This window comes from Schistocerca serialis, chromosome 3 (assembly GCF_023864345.2).
Source record: "Schistocerca serialis cubense isolate TAMUIC-IGC-003099 chromosome 3, iqSchSeri2.2, whole genome shotgun sequence".
Lineage (NCBI taxonomy): Eukaryota > Metazoa > Arthropoda > Insecta > Orthoptera > Acrididae > Schistocerca > Schistocerca serialis.
The window spans coordinates 784,134,288-784,159,961 of NC_064640.1; the positions used below are offsets into that span (position 1 = coordinate 784,134,288).

At 43.1% G+C, this 25,674-nt stretch overlaps 1 protein-coding gene across 6 annotated transcripts in view; it reads left to right on the plus strand.

Annotated features, from left to right (window-relative positions):
- LOC126470629 (transcription factor 12) overlaps window positions 1-25,674 on the plus strand; it is a 748,727-nt gene that overhangs the window by 198,296 nt on the left and 524,757 nt on the right. For all 6 annotated transcript variants that reach the window (XM_050098596.1, XM_050098600.1, XM_050098601.1 and 3 more), the window contains exon 3: window positions 8,750-8,849. In XM_050098596.1, the coding sequence (XP_049954553.1) occupies window positions 8,750-8,849 (100 nt within the window). The remainder of the gene's footprint in view (window positions 1-8,749; window positions 8,850-25,674) is intronic.

Consider the following 25,674-nt stretch of genomic DNA (forward strand, 5'->3'; position numbering starts at 1 on the left):
GCGACCTGTTTCGTTCATACGGCCATCTTCAGACCAATTTAATATTCATGGTGAGGCAGCGCTGTCGGCAGCACCGACGAAATAATAAATAATATTACATGTTAGTTGTGTAGAGCAAACAAAAAAATATCTTAAAGTAAATGAATCTGTATAGAATTTTTTCTGTTGAACATCAGAAACAGTGGAAAGACGTTTTCATGTTCTTTGTCTCAATGAGAAACGTTGATCTACTCTTTTATCGCAGTAAGGGTTTTACATATAGTTATGAGAAAAAAAATCGCAACACCAAGAAGGAGTTCTGGGACATAAACGAAAGTTTGTAGGCCAATTTCTACGTCTGAAAGATGACGGCTATTCAGAGTTCACGCCAGTCTCTTAAGAGTGGCTCTAGTTCCACCGCTGTGAGGATGGGAATCAGGTTTGCTTTAAACACACGCAGTAACGTTCGTGAGCGTTAATTACCTTTGAAATTGGACGAGGTGAGTTGATGTTAGTCAATAATGCCTATAAGGCGGCAAAGATGCCAACATCAGCCCCTCATTCACTTTGAATGGGGTAGTGTAATAAGTCTATGGGAAGCTGGATGTTCCTTCTGAAAGACATGACAGGAATGTAACCACTGTACATGATTGCTGGCAGCGGTGCTCACAAGAATGTGCGGTCGCAAGAAGACAGGGCTCCCAGACAGCCACGTTGCACTACCAAAAGGGGAGACTATGGAGTTTGGCGTATGGCTCTAGCGCTACGTAATGCATCTGTAGCAGCAGTTTGAGCAACAATTGGCACCAAAGTGACACAACGAGCTGTTACAAATCGGTTACTTCAAGGACACCTTCGAGCTAGACGCCCTGTAGCGTGCATTCCACTGACCTCAAACCACCACCATTTGGGACTTTAGTGGTGTCAAGCGAAAGCTCGCTGGAGGGCAGGGTGGAGGTCTGTTGTGTTGTATGATGACAGCTGGCTCTACCTCGGTGCTAGTGATGCCTGTGCGTTGGTTAGGAGGAGGCCAGTTGAGGGCCTGCAATCACCGTGTCAGCGTGCTAGACAAACTGGAACTACACCTGGAGTTACGTTCTGGGGTGCGACTCCGTATGGCAGCGGGAGCTCACTCGAGGTTATCTCACGCACCGTGACTGCAAATTTGACGTCAATCTGGTGATTCGTCCTGTTGTGCTGCCATTCATGAACAGCATTCCAGGGTGTGTTTTCCAACAGGATAACCCTCGCTCACATACCGCTGTTGTAACCCAACATGCTCTACAGAGTCTTGACGTGTTGCCTTGGCGTGTTCGACCACCAGATCTGTCACCAATCGAGCACATATGGGACACAGTCGGGCGGTAACTTCAGTGTCATCCACAAGCAGCATTAACCGTCCCTGTATTGACCAACCAAATGCAACAGGCATGGAACTCCATCCCACAAACTGACATCCGGCATCTGTAAAATACAATGCATGGACGGTTAAATGCTTGCATTCAACATTCTGGAGGTTACGCTGGTTATTAATGTGCCAGCATTTCACATTTGCAGTGGATTATCTCGCTCGTACTTTAACCTGTGAGTATGTTTCGTTAGTCACTTAAATACGTTACCTAGTCAAATGTATTCCCTCAATTTCTTTACCCTACATTAATAATTTTTTTGGTGTTGCAAATTTTTTTTGGCAGTGTATTTCACTACATTTGCTAAGCCAGTTGCACCAACACGGCTGTTCATATGAAACCCTCATTCAAGGAAGCTGTGTTAAAGAATGTTGTGTCGTTACTCTGTCAGCCATCTTTAGAATGACAGTCCTACTTCGTAACCAATATTGTTGTAAAAGTTCTGAATTAAATGCTGATAGTGACGATTGATAAAACTGCGCGTTATTGTACTGCTCATTGCAGGTTTCAAGAGGAATTGTACATAATGTTTCCCAAGGTGGTGTATACATTTCTAATACGTGAGGCAGACTACATAGCGTCGAGATCTTTGTCGATGGCCGAATGAGGTAACTACTGTGGGCACAAGCAGTCAGTATTGCCCCAGTTCTATTGTGACAAACGGTTCAGGTATTAAATTCGTTCTAATGGGTGTATTATAGAGTCCAAATTGTGTCTGAATTACGTTGGCATTCATTAAACAGTCTTACACACTCACGCTGTGAGATCACTTAGGAAACGAAGAAAGGCACATTTTAGCACTAGCCATCTCCTCACCAACATGCTAAGTAATGATTGAAATCTTTTACTGCTGGCTAAGTGCAAAAGCGATAAAATTATACTTTATGTAGTAAGCATGAAGTGCTAATTCATGCATCAGTTGTGACTCTGAGCTATTGCCATTCCTTGCAGGGAAATTGAAGCCACTGCGAAATAAATGTACTACAGTAGAGAATGCTTTTGGATTAACAGATTATTATATTATCGGGAGAGCTAAAATTTGTTCGAATGTTTGCGTATAATAAAACTACATTACCTTTTGTATCTTAGTTAGGGCCTTGAACATGTCTAAATCAGTTTGGATTGTGCTGCGCACGTAGTATGGAGACCTAGAACAGTGGCCGAAAATCCACAATTTTTCTCACAGGTTCATCTCCTCCTACTACGTCTAATTTATGGCAGTTTTTACGTACTTCACATCACAATTCCCTACCCCATGTAGTTTGTGGACTCATATTTCTAATTTGTAATAGTCTTGATTTATCACCAATTTTTGTGCGTTGAAATAGTACTCATATTGGGTTAATAAATATGCTGGTTTTTCCCTTTAAAACTCATCAAAACAGCCAAGAAGAGTATTTGTTGCACAACAGGTTTTTACTGTGGCGCAGAGCAATAAATATGTTCCTTTTTCTTCTGTGCTAGAAATTTCGGATATTTTAATCTTCTGATCGAATATGTTAACCAAATAAAAATACCGTTATGCAAACACACAAACAGCTCAATATGCAAACTACCCAAGAAATGAAATCACATCAACTTTTATGACTAGAAAGCCCATACAAATCAGGAAGAAATAATTGGTGCGATTGAAATGATAACGATGTCTTTTTGTACCAGGTTTCCTTCATATAAATATTTCGTGCAAAATTAGAACGTAAATAGTAAAAAGCTCCCTCAATAAGAAAAGAAAGTGAGTTTCATAAAAGGATCTGAATTCACGGAGTTACACTTCCGTTTTGATGTAGATAAACACGACGATACCTTAGCAGTGAGTGATAATGGTGCAAACCCTGACTTGCGGAAGAAATAATCTCTCTCTCTCTCTCTCTCTCTCTCTCACACACACACACACACACACACACACACACACACACACACACACACTTGTTTAACGTAAGATACAATTTATTCCAGGAGTTGACTTCAAATAATCAACAATTAATGAATGAACATTTTCAATGTAATGATTTCAAACATGAAATCCAAGAAATTCAAAATAATGAAGAAAAAGAAAATTTTATTCATATCTTTTAATTAACTGATACCAATTTCTACTAACAAGGGAACCTCACCATCGCACCCCCCTCAGATTTCGTTATAAGTTGGCACAGTGGATAGGCCTTGAAAAACTGAACACAGATCAATCGAGAAAAAAGGAAGAAGTTGTGTCGAACTATGAAGAAAATAAGCAAAATATACAAACTGAGTAGTCCATGCGAAGACAGCGAACATCAAGCATAATCTGGTCGCAGGATCGCTGTGGTCCCGTGGTTAGCGTAACTGCGGAATGAGAGGTCCTTGGTTCAAGTCTCCCTCGAGCGAAAAATTTTTCTTTATTTTCGCAAAGTTATGATCTGTCCATTCGTTCATTGACGTCTCTGTTCACTGTAATAAGTTTAGTGTCTGTGTTTTTCGACCGCACCGCAAAACCGTGCGATTAGTAGACGAAAGGACGTGACTCTTCAATGAGAACCGAAAACATTTGATCGCAAGGTCATAGGTCAACCGATTCCTCCACAGGAAAACACGTCTGATATATTCTGTACGACACTGGTGACGGCATGTGCGTCACATGACAGGAATATGTTGTCGACCCACCTAACTTGTACACTTGGCGAATGGGTAAAAACATTCTTCTACGTTGCCCGATTTAGGTTTTCTTGTGGATGTGATAATTACTCCCAAAAAAGTGATGAAAACGTAAGAGTTTGTCACATAAACTGCAACAAATGACTCCAACAGTTTCACAGTCGCTCACTTTTCCTTGTGCTCTGTCAAAACATGTGTTTTTAACGTTTTCAAATTTTTCCCTGTGTAGTCCGTCAAATCGTGCATATGTCCAAGCAAATCTGAACATGTCCTGGAATTTTGGAGAGCGAAGTTGATTATGTGTCAGTGCCTGAACATTGATAATTGTCTGAAAATAAAAAATTAAAATTTTCGCTCGAAAGAAGACTTGAACCAAGGACCTCTCGCTCCGCAGCTGCTCACGCTAACCACGAGACCACGGCTCTCCTGAGTTGAGTCTATCCCAGATGTTGCCTATCAGTCGCATGGATTACTCAGTTTGTATATTTTGCTTAATTTTTCAGAGTTCCACACAACTTCTTCCCGTTTTATCGATTGATCTGTGTTCAGTTTTTCAAGGCCTATCCACTGTGCCAACTTATAACTAAATCTGAGGGGGGTGCGATGGGGAGGTTCCCTTGTAAGTTATATACGTATTTTTGATGAAATTTGTGCTGTTATATACCCGTATCTGCATGTACATGATTACTCTGCATTCCACACTTAAGTGTCTGGCAGAGGTTTCATCAAACCACTTTCACACTACTTCTCTACCGCTTCACACTTATAGCGCACGGGAAAAACGAACACTTCAGTCTTTCCGTGTGAGCTCTGATTTCTCTTATTTTATTACGTTGATCATTTTTCCCTACGTAGATGGGCGTCAACAACATATTTTCACATTCGGAGGAGAAAATTGTGGTGGCTGAAATTTCTTGAAAAGATCTCGCCGCAACGAAAAACGCTTTCCTTTTAACTATTGCCGCTCCAATTCGCGTACGTATCGTATTCGTGACGTTCTCTCCCCTATTTCTCGATCGTACAAAACGAGTTATCCTTCTTTTAACTTTTCCAGTGTCCTATGTCAATCCTATCTGGTAAGGCTGCCATACCGTGCAGCAACACTCCAAAAAGAGGACGGACAAACGGAGTGTAGACACGTTTTTTAGTGAATGGGCGTTCAACCGGCGGCCCGCCGGCCATATGGCAGCCCAAGAAGTGGGTATCACTTCATCGGTAAAAAAAAAAAAAATCCATAACACTGTTTGCGTGAAGTTATAATAAACTGAATATTTTCAATTTGAAACTACCGCCACACGAAGGTTTTCTGTTATTGGTTCGTCCCGTTCTCAACACTGCCGTCCTTGCTATACTTGAACTCCCAGAGCCTCGTTCTAGTAACCGGCCAATCCGTCAGACACCAAGAAAATTTATGCACAAAAGCTTTAAAATGGATCACATTATGCAAATCGTCGTGAGGACTGTGAATTTTATAAGAGCCAGGGGATTGAATCATTGCCAGTTCCAGGAATTTCTTGGAATTTTGGACGCTGAGTGTGGTGATAACGTATATTTTACAGAAGTAAGATGGGACAGTCCACGCCAGGTGTTAAAAAGATTTTATAGCATAATTAAATTTAATCGTTCAAGACATCAAAAGCAAAATCTGTGCCGGAACTTGACGATGCCAACTGGGTGGCAGATTTAGCGTTTTTGGTAGATTTGACTGCTAAACAGACGCATTCAAGGTAGAAACTTACATATCAGAACGAAGTTTGGAAGAATAAACGCGTTCCAAATGAAACAAATTATGGCAAGCACAAGTACACACGGTTTCTTTCATTTCAGTGCGTTGGCCAAACATAATCCTAAAGAGGGGATGAAATACGGAGCCGTACATTTCGATTTGATGCGAGAATTTGAAAATCGATTTCAGCATTTTCGATAAAATAATCAAAATTCTTGTATTTATGCGACATCTTTTACTGATACATTGGTTTCCCAAATTTAGAGTTAAATTCCACATTAATTCTATGATTTGTAAATACTATATATAAATTATTGACGATATCTCATATATAAAATGTCAAATTAATTCAGTCTTGCTTTTTTAGAATAAAGAATCATAAATTAATAAATCCTAATTCTTTTGCTCAGTGGCTATTTTTAGTGTCAAGTATAGCATGTGCGTCCCAGAAATACTCGGATTCTTCCAGTGAGGCACAGGAAAGCTAAAAGGTTGGGCGCCCCTGATTTAGTAGATTTGTTGCACTCTCTAAGTGTTCTGCCACCAACGCACAGTCTCTTGGTGGCCACGCCACAACACTATCCGCGTGATCGTTCCAAATTTAGTAGTTCGTCATTGTTATCCACAAGTATTTAGTTGAGTTTACAGCCATTAGAATTGTGTGATTTATCGTGTGACCGAGATTTAGCAGATTCCTTTTAGTACTCTTGTGAATGACTTTACACTTTTCATTATTTGGATTCAGTTACCACTTTTTGCACCCTAAAGATGTCTTGGCTAGATCATTTTGCAATTCCTTTTTGATCTTGTTATGACTTTATAAGAAGGTAAATGACAGCATCTTCTGCAAACAGTCTAACAGGGCTGCTCATATTGTCTCCTAAATCGTTTAGGTATATTAGGAACAGCAGGGGGCCTTTGACACGTCCTTGGGGAACGCCGGAATCACTTCCGCTTTACTCGATTTTCCGTCGATTATTGCGCACTGTGACCTTTCTGAAAGGAATCCGTGAATCCAGTCGCACAGCTAAAACGATACTCTGTAGGCATGCAATTTGATCTGTAGATGCTTGTGAGAAACGGTATCAAAAGGCTTCTGGAAATCCAGAAATATGAAATCAGTTTAAGACCTCCGTCGATAGATGAAATAAAGAGCAAGTTGTGTTGCACAAGAACGATATTTTCTGTATCCGTGCAGACTATTTGTCAATAGAGGTAATTTATAACGTTCGCATACAGCGTGTATCCCAAACTCCTACTGCAAATCAATGTCAGTCATACGGGTCTTTAATGCAGTGGATTACTCCTATTTCCTTTCTTGTGTGTAGGTGGGACATGTGCAACATACCAGTCTTGAGGTGCAGATATTTCGTCGAGCTAGCGGTTGTGTATGGTTGCTAAGTAATGAAGTAAGTAAAGCAGTCATCAATCCGAAGATTGTTTTGAACATCACAGTGCTTTAGTAGGTATTGTCCTGTTGATGATGGTATGTCCTTGTCGTCCCCCGGCATTTGAAACGACTTACTCATCGATTTATAGGGTGACCTACAGTTTAACGTGGATTTCGAATTACGGGTGCAACTATGCATTTTTCACATCGACAAACATTGCCAGAGCTGAAAGAAGTGGTAAGTGACAGAAAAATCTTAGAACTGACAGGCAGTGGAACCCACTTCCTTTAGCTTTATAATCTGGTAATGAGCCACCGAGCCACACGATTGATAAGTATGGAGCCATGATATCAGCATACTCTGTGAATGGAATCTAACCGGTATACAGTCTGGACCGGTAGACTTGCCTTTTCTGAGTGATTTGAGTTACTTTGTAACGCTGAGCATATCTACTTCTTGATTCAAATCCTGGCGTATTTACTTCGTCTTCTTTGATGAAGGAATTTCGGAAAACTGTGGTTTGTAGCTCCGCTTTTATGGCTCTGTCATTGGTATCATAACCAAGAGGGAGTTTAGGTATTGATTGGGTCTTGCCGACGGTGTACTTTACATACTACCAGAATGGCTATGGAATATCTGTCAAATTTCGAGACAGAATTTACGATATGCCTGTCAAATCTTAGCTGGCTGTATCCGTTTCCGTTAAATGTTTTAAAACTGTTTGTTTAGCTGTGTTTCTGAAGTATATTCTTTGGCATCGTAAGTTGCGTGTAATGTCATAGGTCATCTTAGGTTTACCATTGTATAAAAGTTATATGACTTTCCTAAAGACTGATTCGAGTTGACAAAGTGGGTAATTGTGAATAAAAGATTAGGATTGAACTTATGTCCGCCGATGAGGTCATTAGAGACGGAGAACAAGTCCACACTGGAAAAGGGTGCGGAAGGAAATCAGCCGTTCCTTTTCAAAACAACCAATCCGGCATTCTCTTTGACCGGTTTAGGAAAACAATTTGAAGCATTAATTGGATGGCTGGACAGAGATTTGAACTCAGCTTCTTCTCATCGAGAGTCCGATGTCTTGGATAATTTTGAGATGAGATCTGCCTCTGGTACAGGTTTTGAATGTATCAGAACGTTTAGTGACAAAGACGTCTTAGAGTACGTAGTGAGCGTTCTGTGTTCTTAGGTTAATCAAAATTCCAGAAACTGACTTAAACTACTCTTACTTCTGAACAGAGTAGATTTTTAAAGTTAAAATTTGAAACGCTTTCACCATACAACAAAAACATAACGTAACATAACACTACACTACACACGCATCCATTACACTCTTTTACATTATGCAGATACATATACGACACAACTCTCACATATCCACAAGTAAAGTGGCCAGTGTGCGCGAAAGGATAACACATTTTCCGACAGGTGGCTTAACTCACCTTGAGTGCTATCCCAGCCAACGCTATACGACATTTACTTTTATAGCAGCCTTATTAATCACGCCACAGGAATGAACCTGACGACCCTTTACTGGTATACAAATAGTGCCCTGATTCGATTGCACGTTTTTCGACAGTGGTTTTCTTATGTTTTCTTTGTATTTGTTGCAGTCCTACGGGAACAGTTACGGCGGTACGGGCAGCGAACCGTTCGGACCCGACTCGCCGTATTTTCCCTTCAGCAATCCACCTCGTCGCCAGCCATCAACAGGTAAGTGTGTCTTCCATATTGACTAAATTTATCGTCACTTGTTTTCCGAGATTTGAGTAGATACTTTTCATCATTTTGATGTTCGAACTTCGATTCCAGGATAGCAGACGAATAATTAGACTTTTTGGGGGATTTACCTCAATATCTGGACTTTGACGGACTGCCGCCTACTAATACAGGGGTATAAAGCTTTATTGTTTAAAATGTGCATTCACTGCAGTTTCAGTACACGCAGTTCCGGTAAAACACACCTAAAAAGCTCTACGTAACCAATTTAAGTACTTCCAGCATTTTACTGGCTCTTCATTTTAGTTATAGCGATTTTGCTCTCTTTAGATGAGCAGTATATCAATGGCGACGTATATCTGATCACGTGTTCTGTTGATGACGCCTAGTGTAAAGTGAAGGAAGTACGAGATAACAAAAAAAGCAGACTATGTTTTTAAATCGAATTGGGAGCTATCTACGTTATCGGGAGAGAATCACACTAATCGCACAAATGGCATAGTCAGATAATGTGGGTGATTAGATGAAAGAACCCGATGTTATTTGATATATTAGTGCCTATCAATCACTGGAATCATTAAAAGCTGCCAAATATTTAGGAATATCCATGTGATGCAACTGAAGTTTATATGATGACAGTGCGACAGAAATGTAATTATGTGGTCGGCAGATAAGATGAGATCGTGTTGGCCTCTACCTCGCGTTCAAAGGTCGACGTTTCTTTCAGGATTTCGTTCAACAAACCTCGGCCAAAGCCTCTATTTTTTAAGATGAGATTCACTGAAAGAATCCTAAGGTATTGTAATTCGTTCATGAATAACACTAATAAATCTTTTACCCAGAAAATTATTGAGTATTGTTGGTCGATTTCAGCTCCTTAACCAAATTGAATTGACGGAAGAGAAGGAAAATATAAAGCTTAAGCGATCCGCGAAGGATTTTTTTGGTGAGCATGAAAACGTTACAAAATGCTCAATATTCTCTCTGAGAAACTGTGCATGAATACGTATTGCGATACGTAAAGACATGCTCCTGAAGTTCATAGCGCGTACGTTCCAAGACGAGTCAAAAAACATACTTATTTTACCGTGAAGGTAAAATTACACGTATTCGTCTCAAGAGTTATTCACCCTGCACTCACCATCGACGAATAGCATGAGAAGGATGTAAATTATTATTGGTATATGTTGTGCCCTCCACCATATACTGGTGAATGTAGGGAAATGATTACAGTTTCAGACGAGTATGAGCAAAACAGTGTTACATTTTAGTATACTCAGGAGGTGTTGAATCAGAGAGACCAACTAAGTAGCATATAGCACTTCCTATCGGCGATATTGCGTCGTGTAGTGGAATCCGCTACACAAAGTGGTGCGCAGTCACCCTGACCCGTGACTCCTCAACTGTCTTATCACATGTCACATTGAAGGGTCGGGGTTTGGCCCTAGTCACGCGGATCTTGCTCGATGGCGCCCCTCACGTTCTAAATATGATTATGCCAGATGACCATAAAAGTACACACTTGTCAGTTGAATGTTCCTCAGACCATTCTGACAAAATACGGAAATGATTGTGTAGAGCCTGTTTCGCTGATGATATGGATCGCTTGCAGAGGTCTGTACGGGAACAAATGAATGCGCATTACCGGACAGTAGCATCTGAATTGCTTGCCGATGAGAGACGATGGCAGACGTGTGAGGGGCCCCATTTCATCCTGTGTAAACATCCCCCAATAACAAACCTCTTGCCGTTTTCGACGTTCTCGTATCATCGTGTCGGATTATGCCAACGTGCACCGTAGTTGATCTGTCCATCTGTCCTGGTAATAAAAATAATCAGTTGTTTAAAAATGGGAAACATACAATTACAGAAAACCTGATTCTTGCTTGATGCTATGCCTTTCGTCGCCTCCATGAGGTAATACACCTTTTTCGGTTTCTCCTTCGCTCTCTACTCATGCTTGAACCCGGTCATTTTATTTCATTAATTTTTAATAATTCTTTCATGGAGGTTGCCTTTTAGTACGTTTTATGCGGTATCATGCCTTCTTGACGTATGCTTTTGGCAGAAAAGTACGGGAAAGAAGACCGTTAGATCTCGTGTTTTGCCTCATAACTCCAGATTACAGCTAGAAAGGAACATCTTGTAGTCTCAGTAGCCTAAACCAGTATTTAACGTCAAGAATTTAGCGTACCTTCAACAATCGTCGCGTTGCAGAGGTTAATCTTAGCATACACAGAATGGCTTACTTTCAAAAATGAAAATTGAACGGAAAACTAATGTGGTCGCATCCGATCGACAAACGCCGAAGTATTTTTGACATTTAAGCAGTTAAAACAGTGCCTGACATTAAGCAAAGGTGAAATAGAAAACACAGCAGACTGTTTAAAAATTGTGTGAACAGTAATGCAGTAGTTGTTTAAGGGAGAAACATTTTTGTTGGAAGAAAGACAGCGGAGCAGCTACAACCTGCGTAATTTTACCGAGAAATTAATCGAAACAAATTTGGCATGTGTGAAAATAAAAGTACGTCGCGCACAAATTACTTTTAACCGTCCGCTGCCCGCAATGGCGCACTGATAACATTATAGTTCTGCAAATGTAAACACGATTAGGAAAGGTTTATTTTAGCTTTATATATGCATAGCCATAAATTAACATATCCACATTCATTTTATATATTTAATGTTTTGAAGTTTCTGGTTGTTGTTGCTTTCGCTGCTATCGAAATTTATCGTCATCTCCGTTCCAGTGATATCATTTCACTGTCCATCCTGGTAGCTGAGCGGTCAGCGCGACGGAATGTCGTACCTAACGGCCCGGGTTCGATTCCCTGCTGGGTCCGAGATTTTCTCTGCTCAGGGACTGGGTGTTGTGTTGTCCTTTTCATCATCATTTCAACCCTATCGACACGCAAGTCGCCGAAGTAGCGTTAACTCGAAAGACTTGCACCAGGAGAACGGTCTACCCGACGGGAGGCCCTAGCCACACGGCATTTCCATTTCACTGACAAAAGTTATGCATTCCAAAATTTCTGTTGAATTCTGTATTTTACTGTCACTTGAAAGTAAACAAGTTTTTTCTGCGATTCAGACATGGGACGCTCTGATCATCTGTCCTGCTCTCTAATCACTAAACTGCACGAAATATATGCGCAGATTTTTTAAGTTACAGTATAATGACGTCTAAAATGGAGGTGTTCAAGACGCAGACTATTATATTGAGTGGTACTTTGGAATTTCACCACACGTAGAAAGGGGCCCAGTGCAGCACAACGTGCGCTGAAAGGTTCAAATGGTTCAAATGGCTCTGAGCACTATGCGACTTAACTTCTGAGGTCATCAGTCGCCTAGAACTTAGAACTAATTAAACCTAACTAACCTAAGGACATCACACACATCCATGCCCGGGGCAGGATTCGAACCTTCGACCGTAGCGGTCGCTCGGTTCCAGACTGCAGCTCCTAGAATCACACGGCCACTCCGACCGGCCCGTGCGCTAAATGACCGGTCATCTGCGCATTCGACACGTGTGTTACAACAGACTTCAATACTGCATATTATTTTGAAACCACGTACTTCGCATGTACAAACAATACCGATGAAATTAACGAACCATGTAAGGATTTGGAAGAAATCAATATTTTACAGTGATGATAATGCTAACCAGTTCCCGCAGCCGAGATCGCTTACGCTCAATTCGGAGCTTCAAATACTGTCAGCCCTCTGGTCTCGGGTGGCGGCGTTCAAACATCGTAAAGCAGATGTCGCGGGTTTGAGTCCTGCCTCGGTCATTGGTATGTGCTTTAAGTGATCGTTGATCGTTTGCGCGTAAGACGTAGACCTGGTGAGCGCCGTCTCGTAGAGTGCACTCTTGCAAGACATACTGGCTCCACCCCAGGTCTAATATCTGGGGTCCGATAAGCTACAACTCTCGTTCACCTTTGGTGTTTCTGGAGCGGACGCTAACCAACTAACCAGAGCTGGGTACGTGCAGAATGTTGTTAGACTCGTTCTTTTCCCGATCTTGCAACAGGAAGGTTATGTGTTGTTCCAATAGGATTATGCTCGGCCTCACACTACCCGTGAAACTCAACGTGCTCTGTAATACGTGCAGGAACTTCCCTGGCCAGCACGATCTCCGGACTAGTCCCCATTCGAGCACATGTGGGATATGATGGGACGAAGTGACTCGTGCGACTCATCAACCAACAACTCTTACAGAACTACGTGAGCAGGTCGTGCAGGCGTGGTATAACGGACACTGGGACAGTAATCGCCATCTGTACGATCGACTGGATGTCAGAGGCAGCGATTGCATTGCCGCCCGTGGGTCAGTACCTGGTACCTCAGAACCGCTTGTGCCATTGATCTGTAAATGTAATCAATTCATGTACTCCATATGCACTTTTGCAGTACAAATCTTGAGCGAATTGGAAACCTCTGAAAGCGTATACTACACTATTGGCCATTAAAATTGCTACACCAAGAAGAAATGCAGATGATAAACGGGTATTTATTGGACAAATATACGAGGGCAGTTCAATAAGTAATGCAACACATTTTTTTTCTCGGCCAATTTTGGTTGAAAAAACCGGAAATTTCTTGTGGAATATTTTGAAACATTCCCGCTTCGTCTCGTATAGTTTCATTGACTTCCGACAGGTGGCAGCGCTGTACGGAGCTGTTAAAATGGCGTCTGTAACGGATGTGCGTTGCAAACAACGGGCAGTGATCGAGTTTCTTTTGGCGGAAAACCAGGGCATCTCAGATATTCATAGGCGCTTGCAGAATGTCTACGGTGATTGGCAGTGGACAAAAGCACGGTGAATCGTTGGGCAAAGCGCGTGTCATCATCGCCGCAAGGTCAAGCAAGACTGTCTGATCTCCCGCGTGCGGGCCGGCCGTGCACAGCTGTGACTCCTGCTATGGCGGAGCGTGCGAACACACTCGTTCGAGATGATCGACGGATCACCATCAAACAACTCAGTGCTCAACTTGACATCTCTGTTGGTAGTGCTGTCACAATTGTTCACCAGTTGGGATATTCAAAGGTTTGTTCCCGCTGGGTCCCTCGTTGTCTAACCGAACACCATAAAGAGCAAAGGAGAACCATCTGTGCGGAATTGCTTGCTCGTCATGTGGCTGAGGGTGACAATTTCTTGTCAAAGATTGTTACAGGCGATGAAACATGGGTTCATCACTTCGAACCTGAAACAAAACGGCAATCAATGGAGTGGCGCCACACCCACTCCCCTACCAAGAAAAAGTTTAAAGCCATACCCTCAGCCGGTAAAGTCATGGTTACAATCTTCTGGGACGCTGAAGGGGTTATTCTGTTCGATGTCCTTCCCTGTGGTCAAACGATCAACTCTGAAGTGTATTGTGCTACTCTTCAGAAATTGAAGAAACGACTTCAGCGTGTTCGTAGGCACAAAAATCTGAACGAACTTCTCCTTCTTCATGACAACGCAAGACCTCACACAAGTCTTCGCACCCGAGAGGAGCTCACAAAACTTCAGTGGACTGTTCTTCCTCATGCACCCTACAGCCCCGATCTCGCACCGTCGGATTTCCATATATTTGGCCCAATGAAGGACGCAATCCGTGGGAGGCACTACGCGGATGATGAAGAAGTTGTTGATGCAGTACGACGTTGGCTCCGACATCGACCAGTGGAATGGTACCGTGCAGGCATACAGGCCCTCATTTCAAGGTGGCGTAAGGCCGTAGCACTGAATGGAGATTACGTTGAAAAATAGTGTTGTGTAGCTAGAAGATTGGGGAATAACTTGGTGTATTTCAATGCTGAATAAAACAACTCCTGTTTCAGAAAAAAAATGTGTTGCATTACTTATTGAACTGCCCTCGTACTATACTAAAACTGACATGTGATTACATTTTCACGCAATTTGGGTGCATATATCCTGAGAAATCAGTACCCAGAACAACCACCTCTGGCCGTAACGACCCTGATGCGCCTGGGCATTGAGTCAAACAGAGCTTGGATGGCGTGTATGGGTACAGCTGCCCATGCAGCTTCAACACGATACCACAGTTCATCAAAAGTAGTGACTGGCGTATTGTGACGAGCCAGTTGCTCGGCCACCATAGACCAGACGTTTTCAATTGGTGAGAGATCTGGAGTATGTGCTGGCCAGGGCAGCAGTCGAACATTTTCTGTATCCAGAAAGGCCGTACAGGACCTGCAACATGCGGTCGTGCATTATCCTGCTGAAATGTAGGGTTTCAGCAGGGATCGAATGAAGGGTAGAGCCACGGGTCGTAACACATCTGAAATGTAACGTCCACTGTTCAAAGTGCCGTCAGTGCGAACAAGAGGTGACCGAGACGTGTAACCAATGGCACCCCATACCATCACGCCGGGTGATACGCCAGTATGGCGATCAAGAATACACGCTTCCAATGTGCGTTCACCTCGATGTCGCCAAACACGGATGCGACGATCGTGATGCTGTAAACAGAACCTGGATTCATCCGAAAAAATGACGTTTTGCCATTCGTGCATCCAGGTTCGTCGTTGAGTACACCATCGCAGGAGCTCCTGTGTGTGATGCAACGTCAAGGGTAACCACAGCCATGGCCTCCGAGCTGATAGTCCATGCTGCTGCAAACGTCGTCGAACTGTTCGTGCGGATGGTTGTTGTCTTGCAAACGTCCCGATCTGTTGACTCAGGGATCGAGACGTGGCTCACGATCCGTTACAGCCATGCGGATAAGATGCCTGTCATCTCAACTACTAGCTGCCAAAACTCCTCACTAGTAATACGGCGTTCCGTATTACCCTCTTAAACCCACCGATACCATATTCTGGTAACAGTCATTGGATCTCGACCAACACGAGCAGCAGTGTCGCGATACGATAAACCACAATCGCGATAGGCTACAGTCCGACCTTTATCAAAGTCGGAAACGTGATGATGGTACGCATTTCTCCTCCTTACACGAGGAATCACAACTACGTTTCACCAGGCAACGCCGGTCAACTGCTGTTTGTGTATGAGAAATCGGTTGGAAACTTTCCTCATGTCAGCACGTTGTAGGTGTCGCCACCGGCGCCAACCTTGTGTGAATGCTCTGAAAAGCTAATCATTTGCATATCACAGCATCTTCTTCCTGTCGGTTAAATTTCGCGTCTGTAGCACATCATCTTGGTGGTGTAGCAATTTTGATGGCCAGTCGTGTAATAAAAAATATACGTTACGTTAATATGTGATGACGTATGAGTATCAACATTACAAGATGTAGGTGAGCTTGTTGCATATCAGAATAATCAGATGTTAATTTAAAAACGCCAGGAGTCGGTAGAAATTTTCATCAACAGGATTTAGGTGGCTGAGAGAAAAGTGATTGTGGCATACACTATCTGAAGTATCTTGACAGCCCTACGTGATGCGGAATTGACCACCACGTCTCACAAGTGGCGGACCCGCTATTATGAAAGCAGGCGGGAAGTATCGTGCTGTCAGTGAAGAAGCTGTAACACCAGAATGGGTCGATCAACGAAGCTCAGTGACTTCGAACATGGATTGGTCCTTATCTGTCACTTGGATAACATCCATTTGGAACTTCAACCTTTCTGAAGCTGCCGAAGTCGACTGTTGGTGATGTGATTTTGAAGCGGAAACGTGAAGGAACAGCCACAGCTACAGCACGATCTGGCATACCTAATGTGCTGACGGACAGCAACCCTCGAGCGTTCCGGAGAGTGCTTGTAAAAAATCACATGAAAACAGCAGAAGCAGTCACTCGTGAATTCCAAAATGCTGCCAACAGTCCAGTGACTGTTAAAAATAAGTGGGGCACAGTGGTCGAGCAGATCCTCATACCACACATTTTTTAAGTCAGTGCTAAGCAACGCTTGAGGTGGTGTATAGAGCGTCAGCACTGGACAGTGGATGAGAGGAAATGAGTGATTTGATTGGTGAATCACGTTATATTCAGTGGAAATCCTGAGGAAAGGTTTGGGTCTGATGAATGGCTGGAGAACATTACTTGCCGCCTTATGTCACTAGTGAAGTACGAAAGTGGTACTGTAGCGATATAGGGATGTTCTGTCGACGTTTGAGCGTAGTCCCCTTATTGCGCTTAAGAAAGCGCTGAGTGTTGAAGGATATGAAGGCATTTAACAGCATTGGGTACTGCGTATAGTAGAAGTACAGTTCGGAGACTATGCTTGTGTCAGCATGACTGTGCAGCCTGTTATGAAGCAGCGTATGTGAGGTAACGGTTTGTGGATAATAACGCACCTGAAACGGAGTCGCCTGCCAAGAGCCCCGACGTGAACTCAGTAGAGCACATTTAGGATAAGTTAGAATGTCGATTTCGCTCAAGACCTGAGCGTTCAACACGGCTGGCTATCTTTTCTGGTTTCGGGTCATGAGAAAAGATGGACTGCAGTCCCTCCACAGACATTCAGATTACTCACTGAAAGCGTCCTCAGCAGAGTCATCATGATGAAGGGTGACCGGCCTCTGTGGCCGACCGGTTTAGGCGCTTCAGTCAGGAACCGCACGACCGCTACGGTCGCAGGTTCGAATCCTGCCTCGGTCATGGATGTGTGATGTCCTTAGGTTAGTTAGGTTTAAGTTGTTCTAAGTCCAGGGGACTGATGACCTCAGATGTTAATTCCCACAGTGCTCAGAGCCATTTGAACCGTTTGAACGAAGGGTGGACACACAGGCATCTGCAATAAACTGATTCACTTAACGCACAACGCTTACACATTGCGACAGAAAAAAGCCATTTTAAGGAATTGAGGAAAGCCTTTCCAGTTAACCGTATCAACAGTTCCTCGGGTTCTCTGAGCCAAAAGTGCTATAAAGCTCTGTACGAGGTTTGTTCAAAAAGGAGGGTGACTTTATATTTTTATGGAAAAAATATTTATTTATTCCTCAATTTTTATTTATTCGTCAATGTTCATGTTTTCCGCTTCAAAGTAGTTTCCCTCAGATACTATCTGCTTGTGTCAACGCTTCTTTCAATCCTCGAAGCACTTCTCATAAGTACTTTTTGGTATAGCCTAGTGTACTTACAGCGATGCAGTTTCTATTTCCTCAGTTGTTGAAAATCTTCGTCTTTCCAAGGTCTCTTCAGTTCTGGGAACAAGAAAAAGTCGCAGGGGGCCAAATCCGATGAATATGGTGGCTGAGGTATGATTGTCGTGTTGTTTTTGGCCAAAAAATCTCTCATAAGCAACGATGAATGATCAGGTGCATTATTGTGATGCAAAAGCCATGAACTGTTTTTCCACAATTCCGGATGTTTTTTGCGTATTGCATCTCGCCAACGGCGCATAACGTCAAGGTAATACTCCTCATTGACCGTACGACCTTGAGGCAAAAATTCTTGATGCACTACACCACGGTAATTTAAAAAAAAAAAGTAAGCAGAACTTTGACGTTTGATCGAACTTGGCGTGCTCTTTTCGGTCTTGGCTCTCCAGTATGTTTCAATTGGGACAATTGGGCTTTGGTTTCGTCTTCATAACCGTAAACCCATGTCTCGTCGTTATGACCCTTTTGAGCAAATCAGGATCATCACTGAAGTCATTCAAGAGCTCCTGATCGATGCTTTTGCGACGGTTTTTCTGATCAAAATTGAGAAGCTTTGGAACAAACTTCGCTGACACACATCTCATGCTCAAAACATCCGACAAAATTGCGTGACACGAGCCGACCGATATGCCAACTTCCTCAGCAACTTCTCTTACGGTAATACGACAATTTTCCAAAACAATTTTCTTCACAGCTTCGACGTTATCCATCTGTTGTTGATTTGCTGGGGCGTCCAGAGCGAGATTCGTCATTGGCATCTTCTCGGCCATCTTGGAAGAGCTTGTACCACTTGTAAACATTTTTTTTTTCTTACAGCGGACACACTGTATGCCACGGTCTACATTTCAAGTCTCTTAGAGCCATTGATTCCATTTTTCACACAAAATTTGATGCAAATTTTTTGCTCCATTTTTTTATAATAATCGAAAATCGCCGACCACCCTAAAACACGTCTAACTTTTCTATCTGTCAAAAACAACCGAAGTGTGCTGTACACTTGAAACTGTGAATATATGTACGGGACATGTGTATCAAAATAACAAAAAAAAAAAAATCGATAATCGAATGTACGTTGCCCGCGCAATTTGAGAAGTCACCTTACTTTTTGAGCAACCCTCGCATTTTGCAGTGGTTCTGGAATTTAGTGAACGTCCATTTGCAACTTTCTATTTTGTTTCCGGTTGGATGGTTGGAACTGTGTCAGTCAGGTGCCTATGGAGAGCATTCCTCACGACGTGATTTAATCGATGCGCAGCGTTTGTTGGCAAGTGTTTTTTCACATATCGTGCTCTTTGGTATTGTTCGTCTGTACTCATTGTAATCGCAATATCTAAGGAAGTGGTTTCATCACGTCGATCTGTTGTGAATAATAACGGTATAGGGCAGTACCCGCTTAATTCTGAACATCCATGTTCCTAAGCCAATGCTGCCACCATGACCGTTGTTTCAATGAGTCTGGATGGGCAGTTAGGTGTCCGTATTTCCCTCGAAATAAATGATTGTCGGCAATTACTGTGTACAGATAAGGGTAACTTACCTTTGGAGAGAACTGCTCGATTCGCATGTAGTCGTACTAAACGCTTATATTTCTTGTGACGCGATGTTGGTGCTTTTGGTACGCTGACGTTGCAACACGTGTGAGCTGCTCTTGTAGATAGATTGACAGCCACCGAATTTGCAAGCGTAAGCTTGGATGAGATGCCTGTCTTTCTTGGAGCTCTTCTGCGATATCATCACTCGCCACTTACCAGTATTATTTGTAGTCCTGCCGCGCGGGATTAGCCGAGCAGTCTAGGGCGCTGCAGTCATGGACTGTGCGGCCGGTCCCGGCGGAGGTTCGAGTCTTCCCTTGGGTATGGGTGTGTGTGTGTTTGTCCTTAGGATAATTTAGGTTAAATAGTGTGTAAGCTTTGGCGACTGATGACTTTAGCAGTTAAGTCCCATAAGATTTCACACACATTTGAACATTTTTTGTAGTCCTGACTTCAACTCGTCATGAGGTATTGCGTCTAGTAGCAATTGCTATATGGCTTCTTAACACAAGATTTCTTTAACTATGAGAGGGGGAGCCGCGATGCACGATTCGCTGACAACACTGTCGCGGCTGTGACGTTATCGAATCGAGTGCATTATGTTTTTTTCACATTAGGACATGTACTAATTTGTTTTATACGCGTATTTTTAGCTCAAGAGAACTTCACATTTTTATCCATAATTTGTGGGACATTGCAGTGAGCAGAACTATCAGAAATGTGCTCGCCGATGCTATTAAAAACCCAGATGACGATAGGTAACTGCCTGAAAGACACACTTCCACTATAACTTGAGTCACTCCAGCGCATAACTTTCGAGCCCAGAAAAGTAGAACCGCGCCCTTAACGTGTTGAGCCAAAGCAGCTGGCAGGTTCTGCAGGTGTTCAGCAGTTAGACAGACTGCCGGAGAACGTCTGCCATTAGTTTTATGTCTTAGCCTTCTAAAAGGTATTGCCGCTAGCTATTCTTTCACCACGCTGTGTTGATTTGTTTCTGTGTTCATTTATTGGAGACCAGTACCTACCTCAACTGGTTTCGCTGCTAACGGTTTATATATATATATATATATATAACTCATCTTCTTGATAGTTGATGCACTGCCTAAAAGGAACCAAGGACAAAAAGTGTCCTTCTTTAATTTTTCTAATTTCGGCTACCAGTTAATGCTGTAACACTATTTTCTGAAACTCCAGTCCTGTTTCATGTTCGGTGTTCGACGTATTATTCAAAATATTTTCTATGATTTTTTGCGAGGCAGTTACAGGGTGGCTCAGAAGTCCGTTAACATTTGAAAATGCACTAATTCATGTAAGAATGTCGGTATAGAGGTAAAACATGACACATGCTTTTTGGTGAAACCAAAAACGAATGCGAAACCGACCAGCAGATGGCGCTGGACAGCAAAAAGTCAGTGACGCCTCAAGAAAATCGTGTGTAAAATGAGCTGTAGTGTGAGAGGGAGTCAATTGCGCCAGCAGTCGCGGCATGTTGACTTTACCAGAAAAGGCAGAATGGCGCTCCACCCCATTCTGCTACACCTGTGAAAGATTTCTCTCGTTTAGTGAGGATCGCGTGCTGAGCCGCCACTTCCGTCATGCTTGTCCCAGGTCCGCAGGCCTCAATGCGTGTGATTGTTGATTGTGGGGTTACTTGAAGTCGCAAGCCTAATGCGATCGCCCAGCTCATTAGGGATGCTGAAAGAGAGCATCCGATGGCAATTTCTCACCCTATCTCCTGATAAACTGTACAGTGCTGTTGACAGCATTGTCCCTTGACTACAAGTATTGTTGATGAGTGACGGCTGACGGTGTTTGTTATAAAGAACATAGTTTTGGCTAAAAATCAATTTTTATGCTAATTATTGCTTTTGTATCTATAAGAGATGTGTTTCACAGTATCGAAGATGAGCAAGTGCTCATATCTATTAAGGTATGCACTTCACACTGCTTTTTACTAGACTGTTTTTTTCTTCTCGTCCATACAACCACCTCTCAAAATATTGAAAGCTAAGACGTTCCACTATACAATATGTGATCAAAAGTATCCGGACACCTTGCTGAAAATGACTTACAAGTTCGTGGCGCCCTCCATCGGTAATGCTGGAATTCAATATTGTGTTGGCCTACCTTTTGCCTTGATGACAGCTTCCACTCTCGCAGGCATACGTCCAATCAGGTGCTGGAAGGTTTCTTTGGGAATGGCAGCCCATTCTTCACGGAGTGCTGCACTGAGGAGAGGTATTTAAGCCGGTCGGTGAGGCCTGGCATGAAGTCGGCGTTCCAAAAGATCCCAAAGGTGTTCTATTGGATTCAGGCCAGGGCTCTGTGCAGTTCAGCCCATAACAGGGAAGTTATTGTCGTGTAACCACTCCGCTATAGGCGGTGCATTATGAAAAGGTGCTCGATCGTGTTGAAAGATGCAGTCGCCATCCCCGAATAGCTCTTCAACAGTGGGAAGCAAAAAGGTGCTTAAAACATCAGTGTCGGCCTGTGCTGTTATAGTGCCACGCAAAACAACAACGAATGCAAGCCCCCTGCATAAAAAACACGATCACACCATAACAGCACCGCCTCCGAATTTTACTGTTGGCACTACACACACTGGTAGATGACGTTCACCGGGCATTCGTCATACCCACACCCTGCCATCGGATCGCCACATTGTGTACCGTGATTCGTCACTCCTCACAACGTTTTTCCACTGTTCAATCGTCGAATTTTTACGCTCCTTACACCAAGCGAATTGTCGTTTGGCATTTACCGGCGTGATGTGTGGCTATGAACAGTCGCTCGACCTTGAAATCCAAGTTTTCCCACATCCCGCGTAACTGTCATAGTTCTTGCAGTGGATCCTGATGCCGTTTGGAATTCCTGTGTGATGGTCTGATAGATGTCTGCCTATTACACATTACGACCCTCTTCAACGATCGGCGGTCTCTGTCAGTCAACAGACGAGGTCGGCCTGTATGCTTCTGTGCTGTCCCGTCGGGTTTCCAGTTCAGTATCACATCGGAAACACTGGACCTAGGGATGTTTGGGAGTATGGACACAAGTGACACCCAATCACCTGACCACGTTCATCAGTTCCCCGGAGCGCCCAATTCTGCTCTCTCACGATGTCTGATGATTACTGACAAGGGAACCTCCCCATCGCACCCCCCTCAGATTTAGTTATAAGTTGGCACAGTGGATAGGCCTTGAAAAATTGAACACAGATCAATGGAGGAAACAGGAAGAAGTTGTGTGGAACTACGAAAAAAATTAGTAAAATATACAAACTGAGTAGTCCATGTGCAAGATAGGCAACATCAAGGAGATTACGAACTCAGGAGCACCGTGGTCCCGTGGTTAGCGTGAGCAGCTGCGGAGTGAGAGGTCCTTGGTTCATGTCTTCCCTGGACTAAAAATTTTACTTTCTTTATTTTCGCAAAGTTATGATCTGTCCGTTCGTTCATTGACGTTTCTGTTCACTGTAATAAGTTTAATGTCTGTGTTTTCCGACCGCACCGCAAAACCGTGCGATTAGTAGACGGAAGGACGCGCCTCTCCAATGGGAACCGAAAACATTTGATCGCAAGGTCATAGGTCAACCGATTCCTCCACAGGAAAACACGTCTGATATATTGTATACGACACTGGTGACGGCATGTGCGTCACATGACGGGAAAATGTTCTCGACCCACCTAACTTGTACTCTTAGCGAATGGGTAAAAAAATTCTTCTACCTTGCCCGATTTAGGTTTTCTTGTGGTTGTGATAATCACTCCCAAAAAAGTGATGAAAACATAAGAGTTTGTCACATATACCGAAAATAAAAAATTAAACTTTTCACTCGAGGGAAGACTTGAACCTGGGTCCTCTCGTTCCGTAGCTGCTCTAGCTAACCACGGGACCACGGCGCACCCAGAGTCCCATTGTCCTTCATGTTGCCTATCTTCGCGTGGACTACTCAGTTTGTATATTTTACTAATTTTTTTACAGTTCCACACAACTTCTTCCTCTTTTCTCGATTGATCTGTGTTCAGTTTTTCAAGGCCTATCCACTGTACCAACTTATAACTAAATCTGAGGGGGGTGCGATGGGGAGGTTCCCTTGTGAGGTGGCTGATATGGAGTACCTGGCAATAGGTGGCAGCTCAATTCACCTAATATCAAAACCGTATGTTTTAGGGGGGGTTCCGGATACTTGTGATCACATAGTGTACGAGATTTGTTTCACAGTTATCGAAGATGAAGAAGTGCACGTAGCTCTTCAGGTATGCATTTTACAGCCCTTGTTTACTAGACTTTTTTCTTGTAATATTGTGTACTTCCAGCTCTATGCGTTTACGCCATTAATTATGATACACCATGTGAACTTTGCTTACCGCGTCACGTGACTACGTCAGCAGGCCGTATTAATTCTCGCGGTGGGCACTGGTTATAACATTTTGGTTCCTCGGTGTGTTTCTTATGAAAGAATACAAACAGTTTTTGTCATGCCGTGGATCAGTATAGTTCTTTGTCTATCTGAGAACAATCTCTTAAATATCATTATATCAGTTTTGCTTTCAATGTTTCATAAACCATGGACGGCAAAAGGTAAATGAAACAAAAAATCCATTTTTTACAAATGAATTGAGATTTATTTGTTACAGAATTGTTCCACCAACTCGTAGGTCCATCTGTATACTATGCAAGAATCTTTCACTCTGAACCAACAGCATGCTAATTAATTACATTTCCGCATTCGTAGCCGGCCGGTGTGGCCGAGCGGTTCTAGGCACTACAATCTGGATCCGCGCGACCACTACGGTCGCAGGTTCGAATCCTGCCTCGGGCATGGGTGTGTGTGATGTCCTTAGGTTAGTTGGTTTAAGTAGTTCTAAGTTCTAGGGGACTGATGACCTCAGCAGTTAAGTCCCATAGTGCTCAGAGCCATTTGAACCATTTGAACCGCATTCGTTTATTCATCAAAATCATAAATAAAGTTGTAATACCATGCATAAATCGTTAGAAAGGAATGAAATATAGAATTCATAGTTCACCTCAACAGATTACAAACGGATCGACGACTGACGGAATCCCATATATTTCTGTGGCCTACGTGTCAGAAGAATCCACATGTCAAAAGAGAAACGGTACCAACCGTGTAAAGCAATTGTTTGAGCGTGGAAGACCATTGAACTAAATGTTATTAGATTGGTGCATAAGTTCGTAGTGTTTTTGTTTTGCGTGTTAGTATTCCGGTTGCTATGAGTTTATTTATCTATTGTCATTTTTTATTTGTAGGTCACTGTTGCTATTTTAGTTTGCATATTGTCATTTTATCATTTGGAGAGAGTGAGTGGAGCAGTGGGCGCTAGAAAGTGGAGGGCAAGTGGAGAAATCGGAGCATTTCCGACATATTCTTCTGTTTGTGTTTAGTAGAGGAGTGACAGCAGCGGAGGCTGCCGGAAACGTTTGCGTCGTGTATGGGGACAGTGCCATTGGACAGAGCACAGGAAGAAAATGGTGTTCTCGTTTTAAGGAGGATCATTTTGACATTAGCGACTCTCCACATTCAGGAAGACCTTCGGGGTTTGATGAAGATCGTTTAAACGCATTAATCCACAATGAGCCACGTCAGTGTATTCGAAAACTGGCAAATGTTATGAACTGTGACCTTTCCATCATCGTGCAACATTTGCATGCAGTGGGGAAGGTCCAAAAATATAGTGTATGGATAACGCATGCTCTAAACCAAACTCAGCCATATGAACATCTCCGCTTGCTCGCCATCAATTGGCTCGTGAATAACACCAACCATTCGTATCCTGTGTCGTTACTGTTGACAAGGAATAGTGTCTTTATGCTAACATAAGGGAAATAAAGGAATCGCTGAGCCCAAACAAAGCAGCAACTCCCCGTAAAAAGACCTGCGCCCATCCACGAAAGATTATGTTATGCTTCTGGTGTAACAGCGGTGATGTGGTGTGCTACGAATTGCTCCTCTATGTGTAACCATCGCTGCTGACATTTATTATCAGCAACTGAGACGTCCTGCATACGGAATCCAAGAACAACGTCTCGAAGACTGCGTGAAGTGATGGTACTCCACGATAACGCCCGCCCGCATTTTGCTAGACCGTCAAAAAACCTATTCAGGAGGTCGGTTGGGAAGTCATTCCGCACCCATCGTATTCCCTGATCTTGCGCCCTCAGATTTTCACCCCTTCCGCCCTCAATCGAA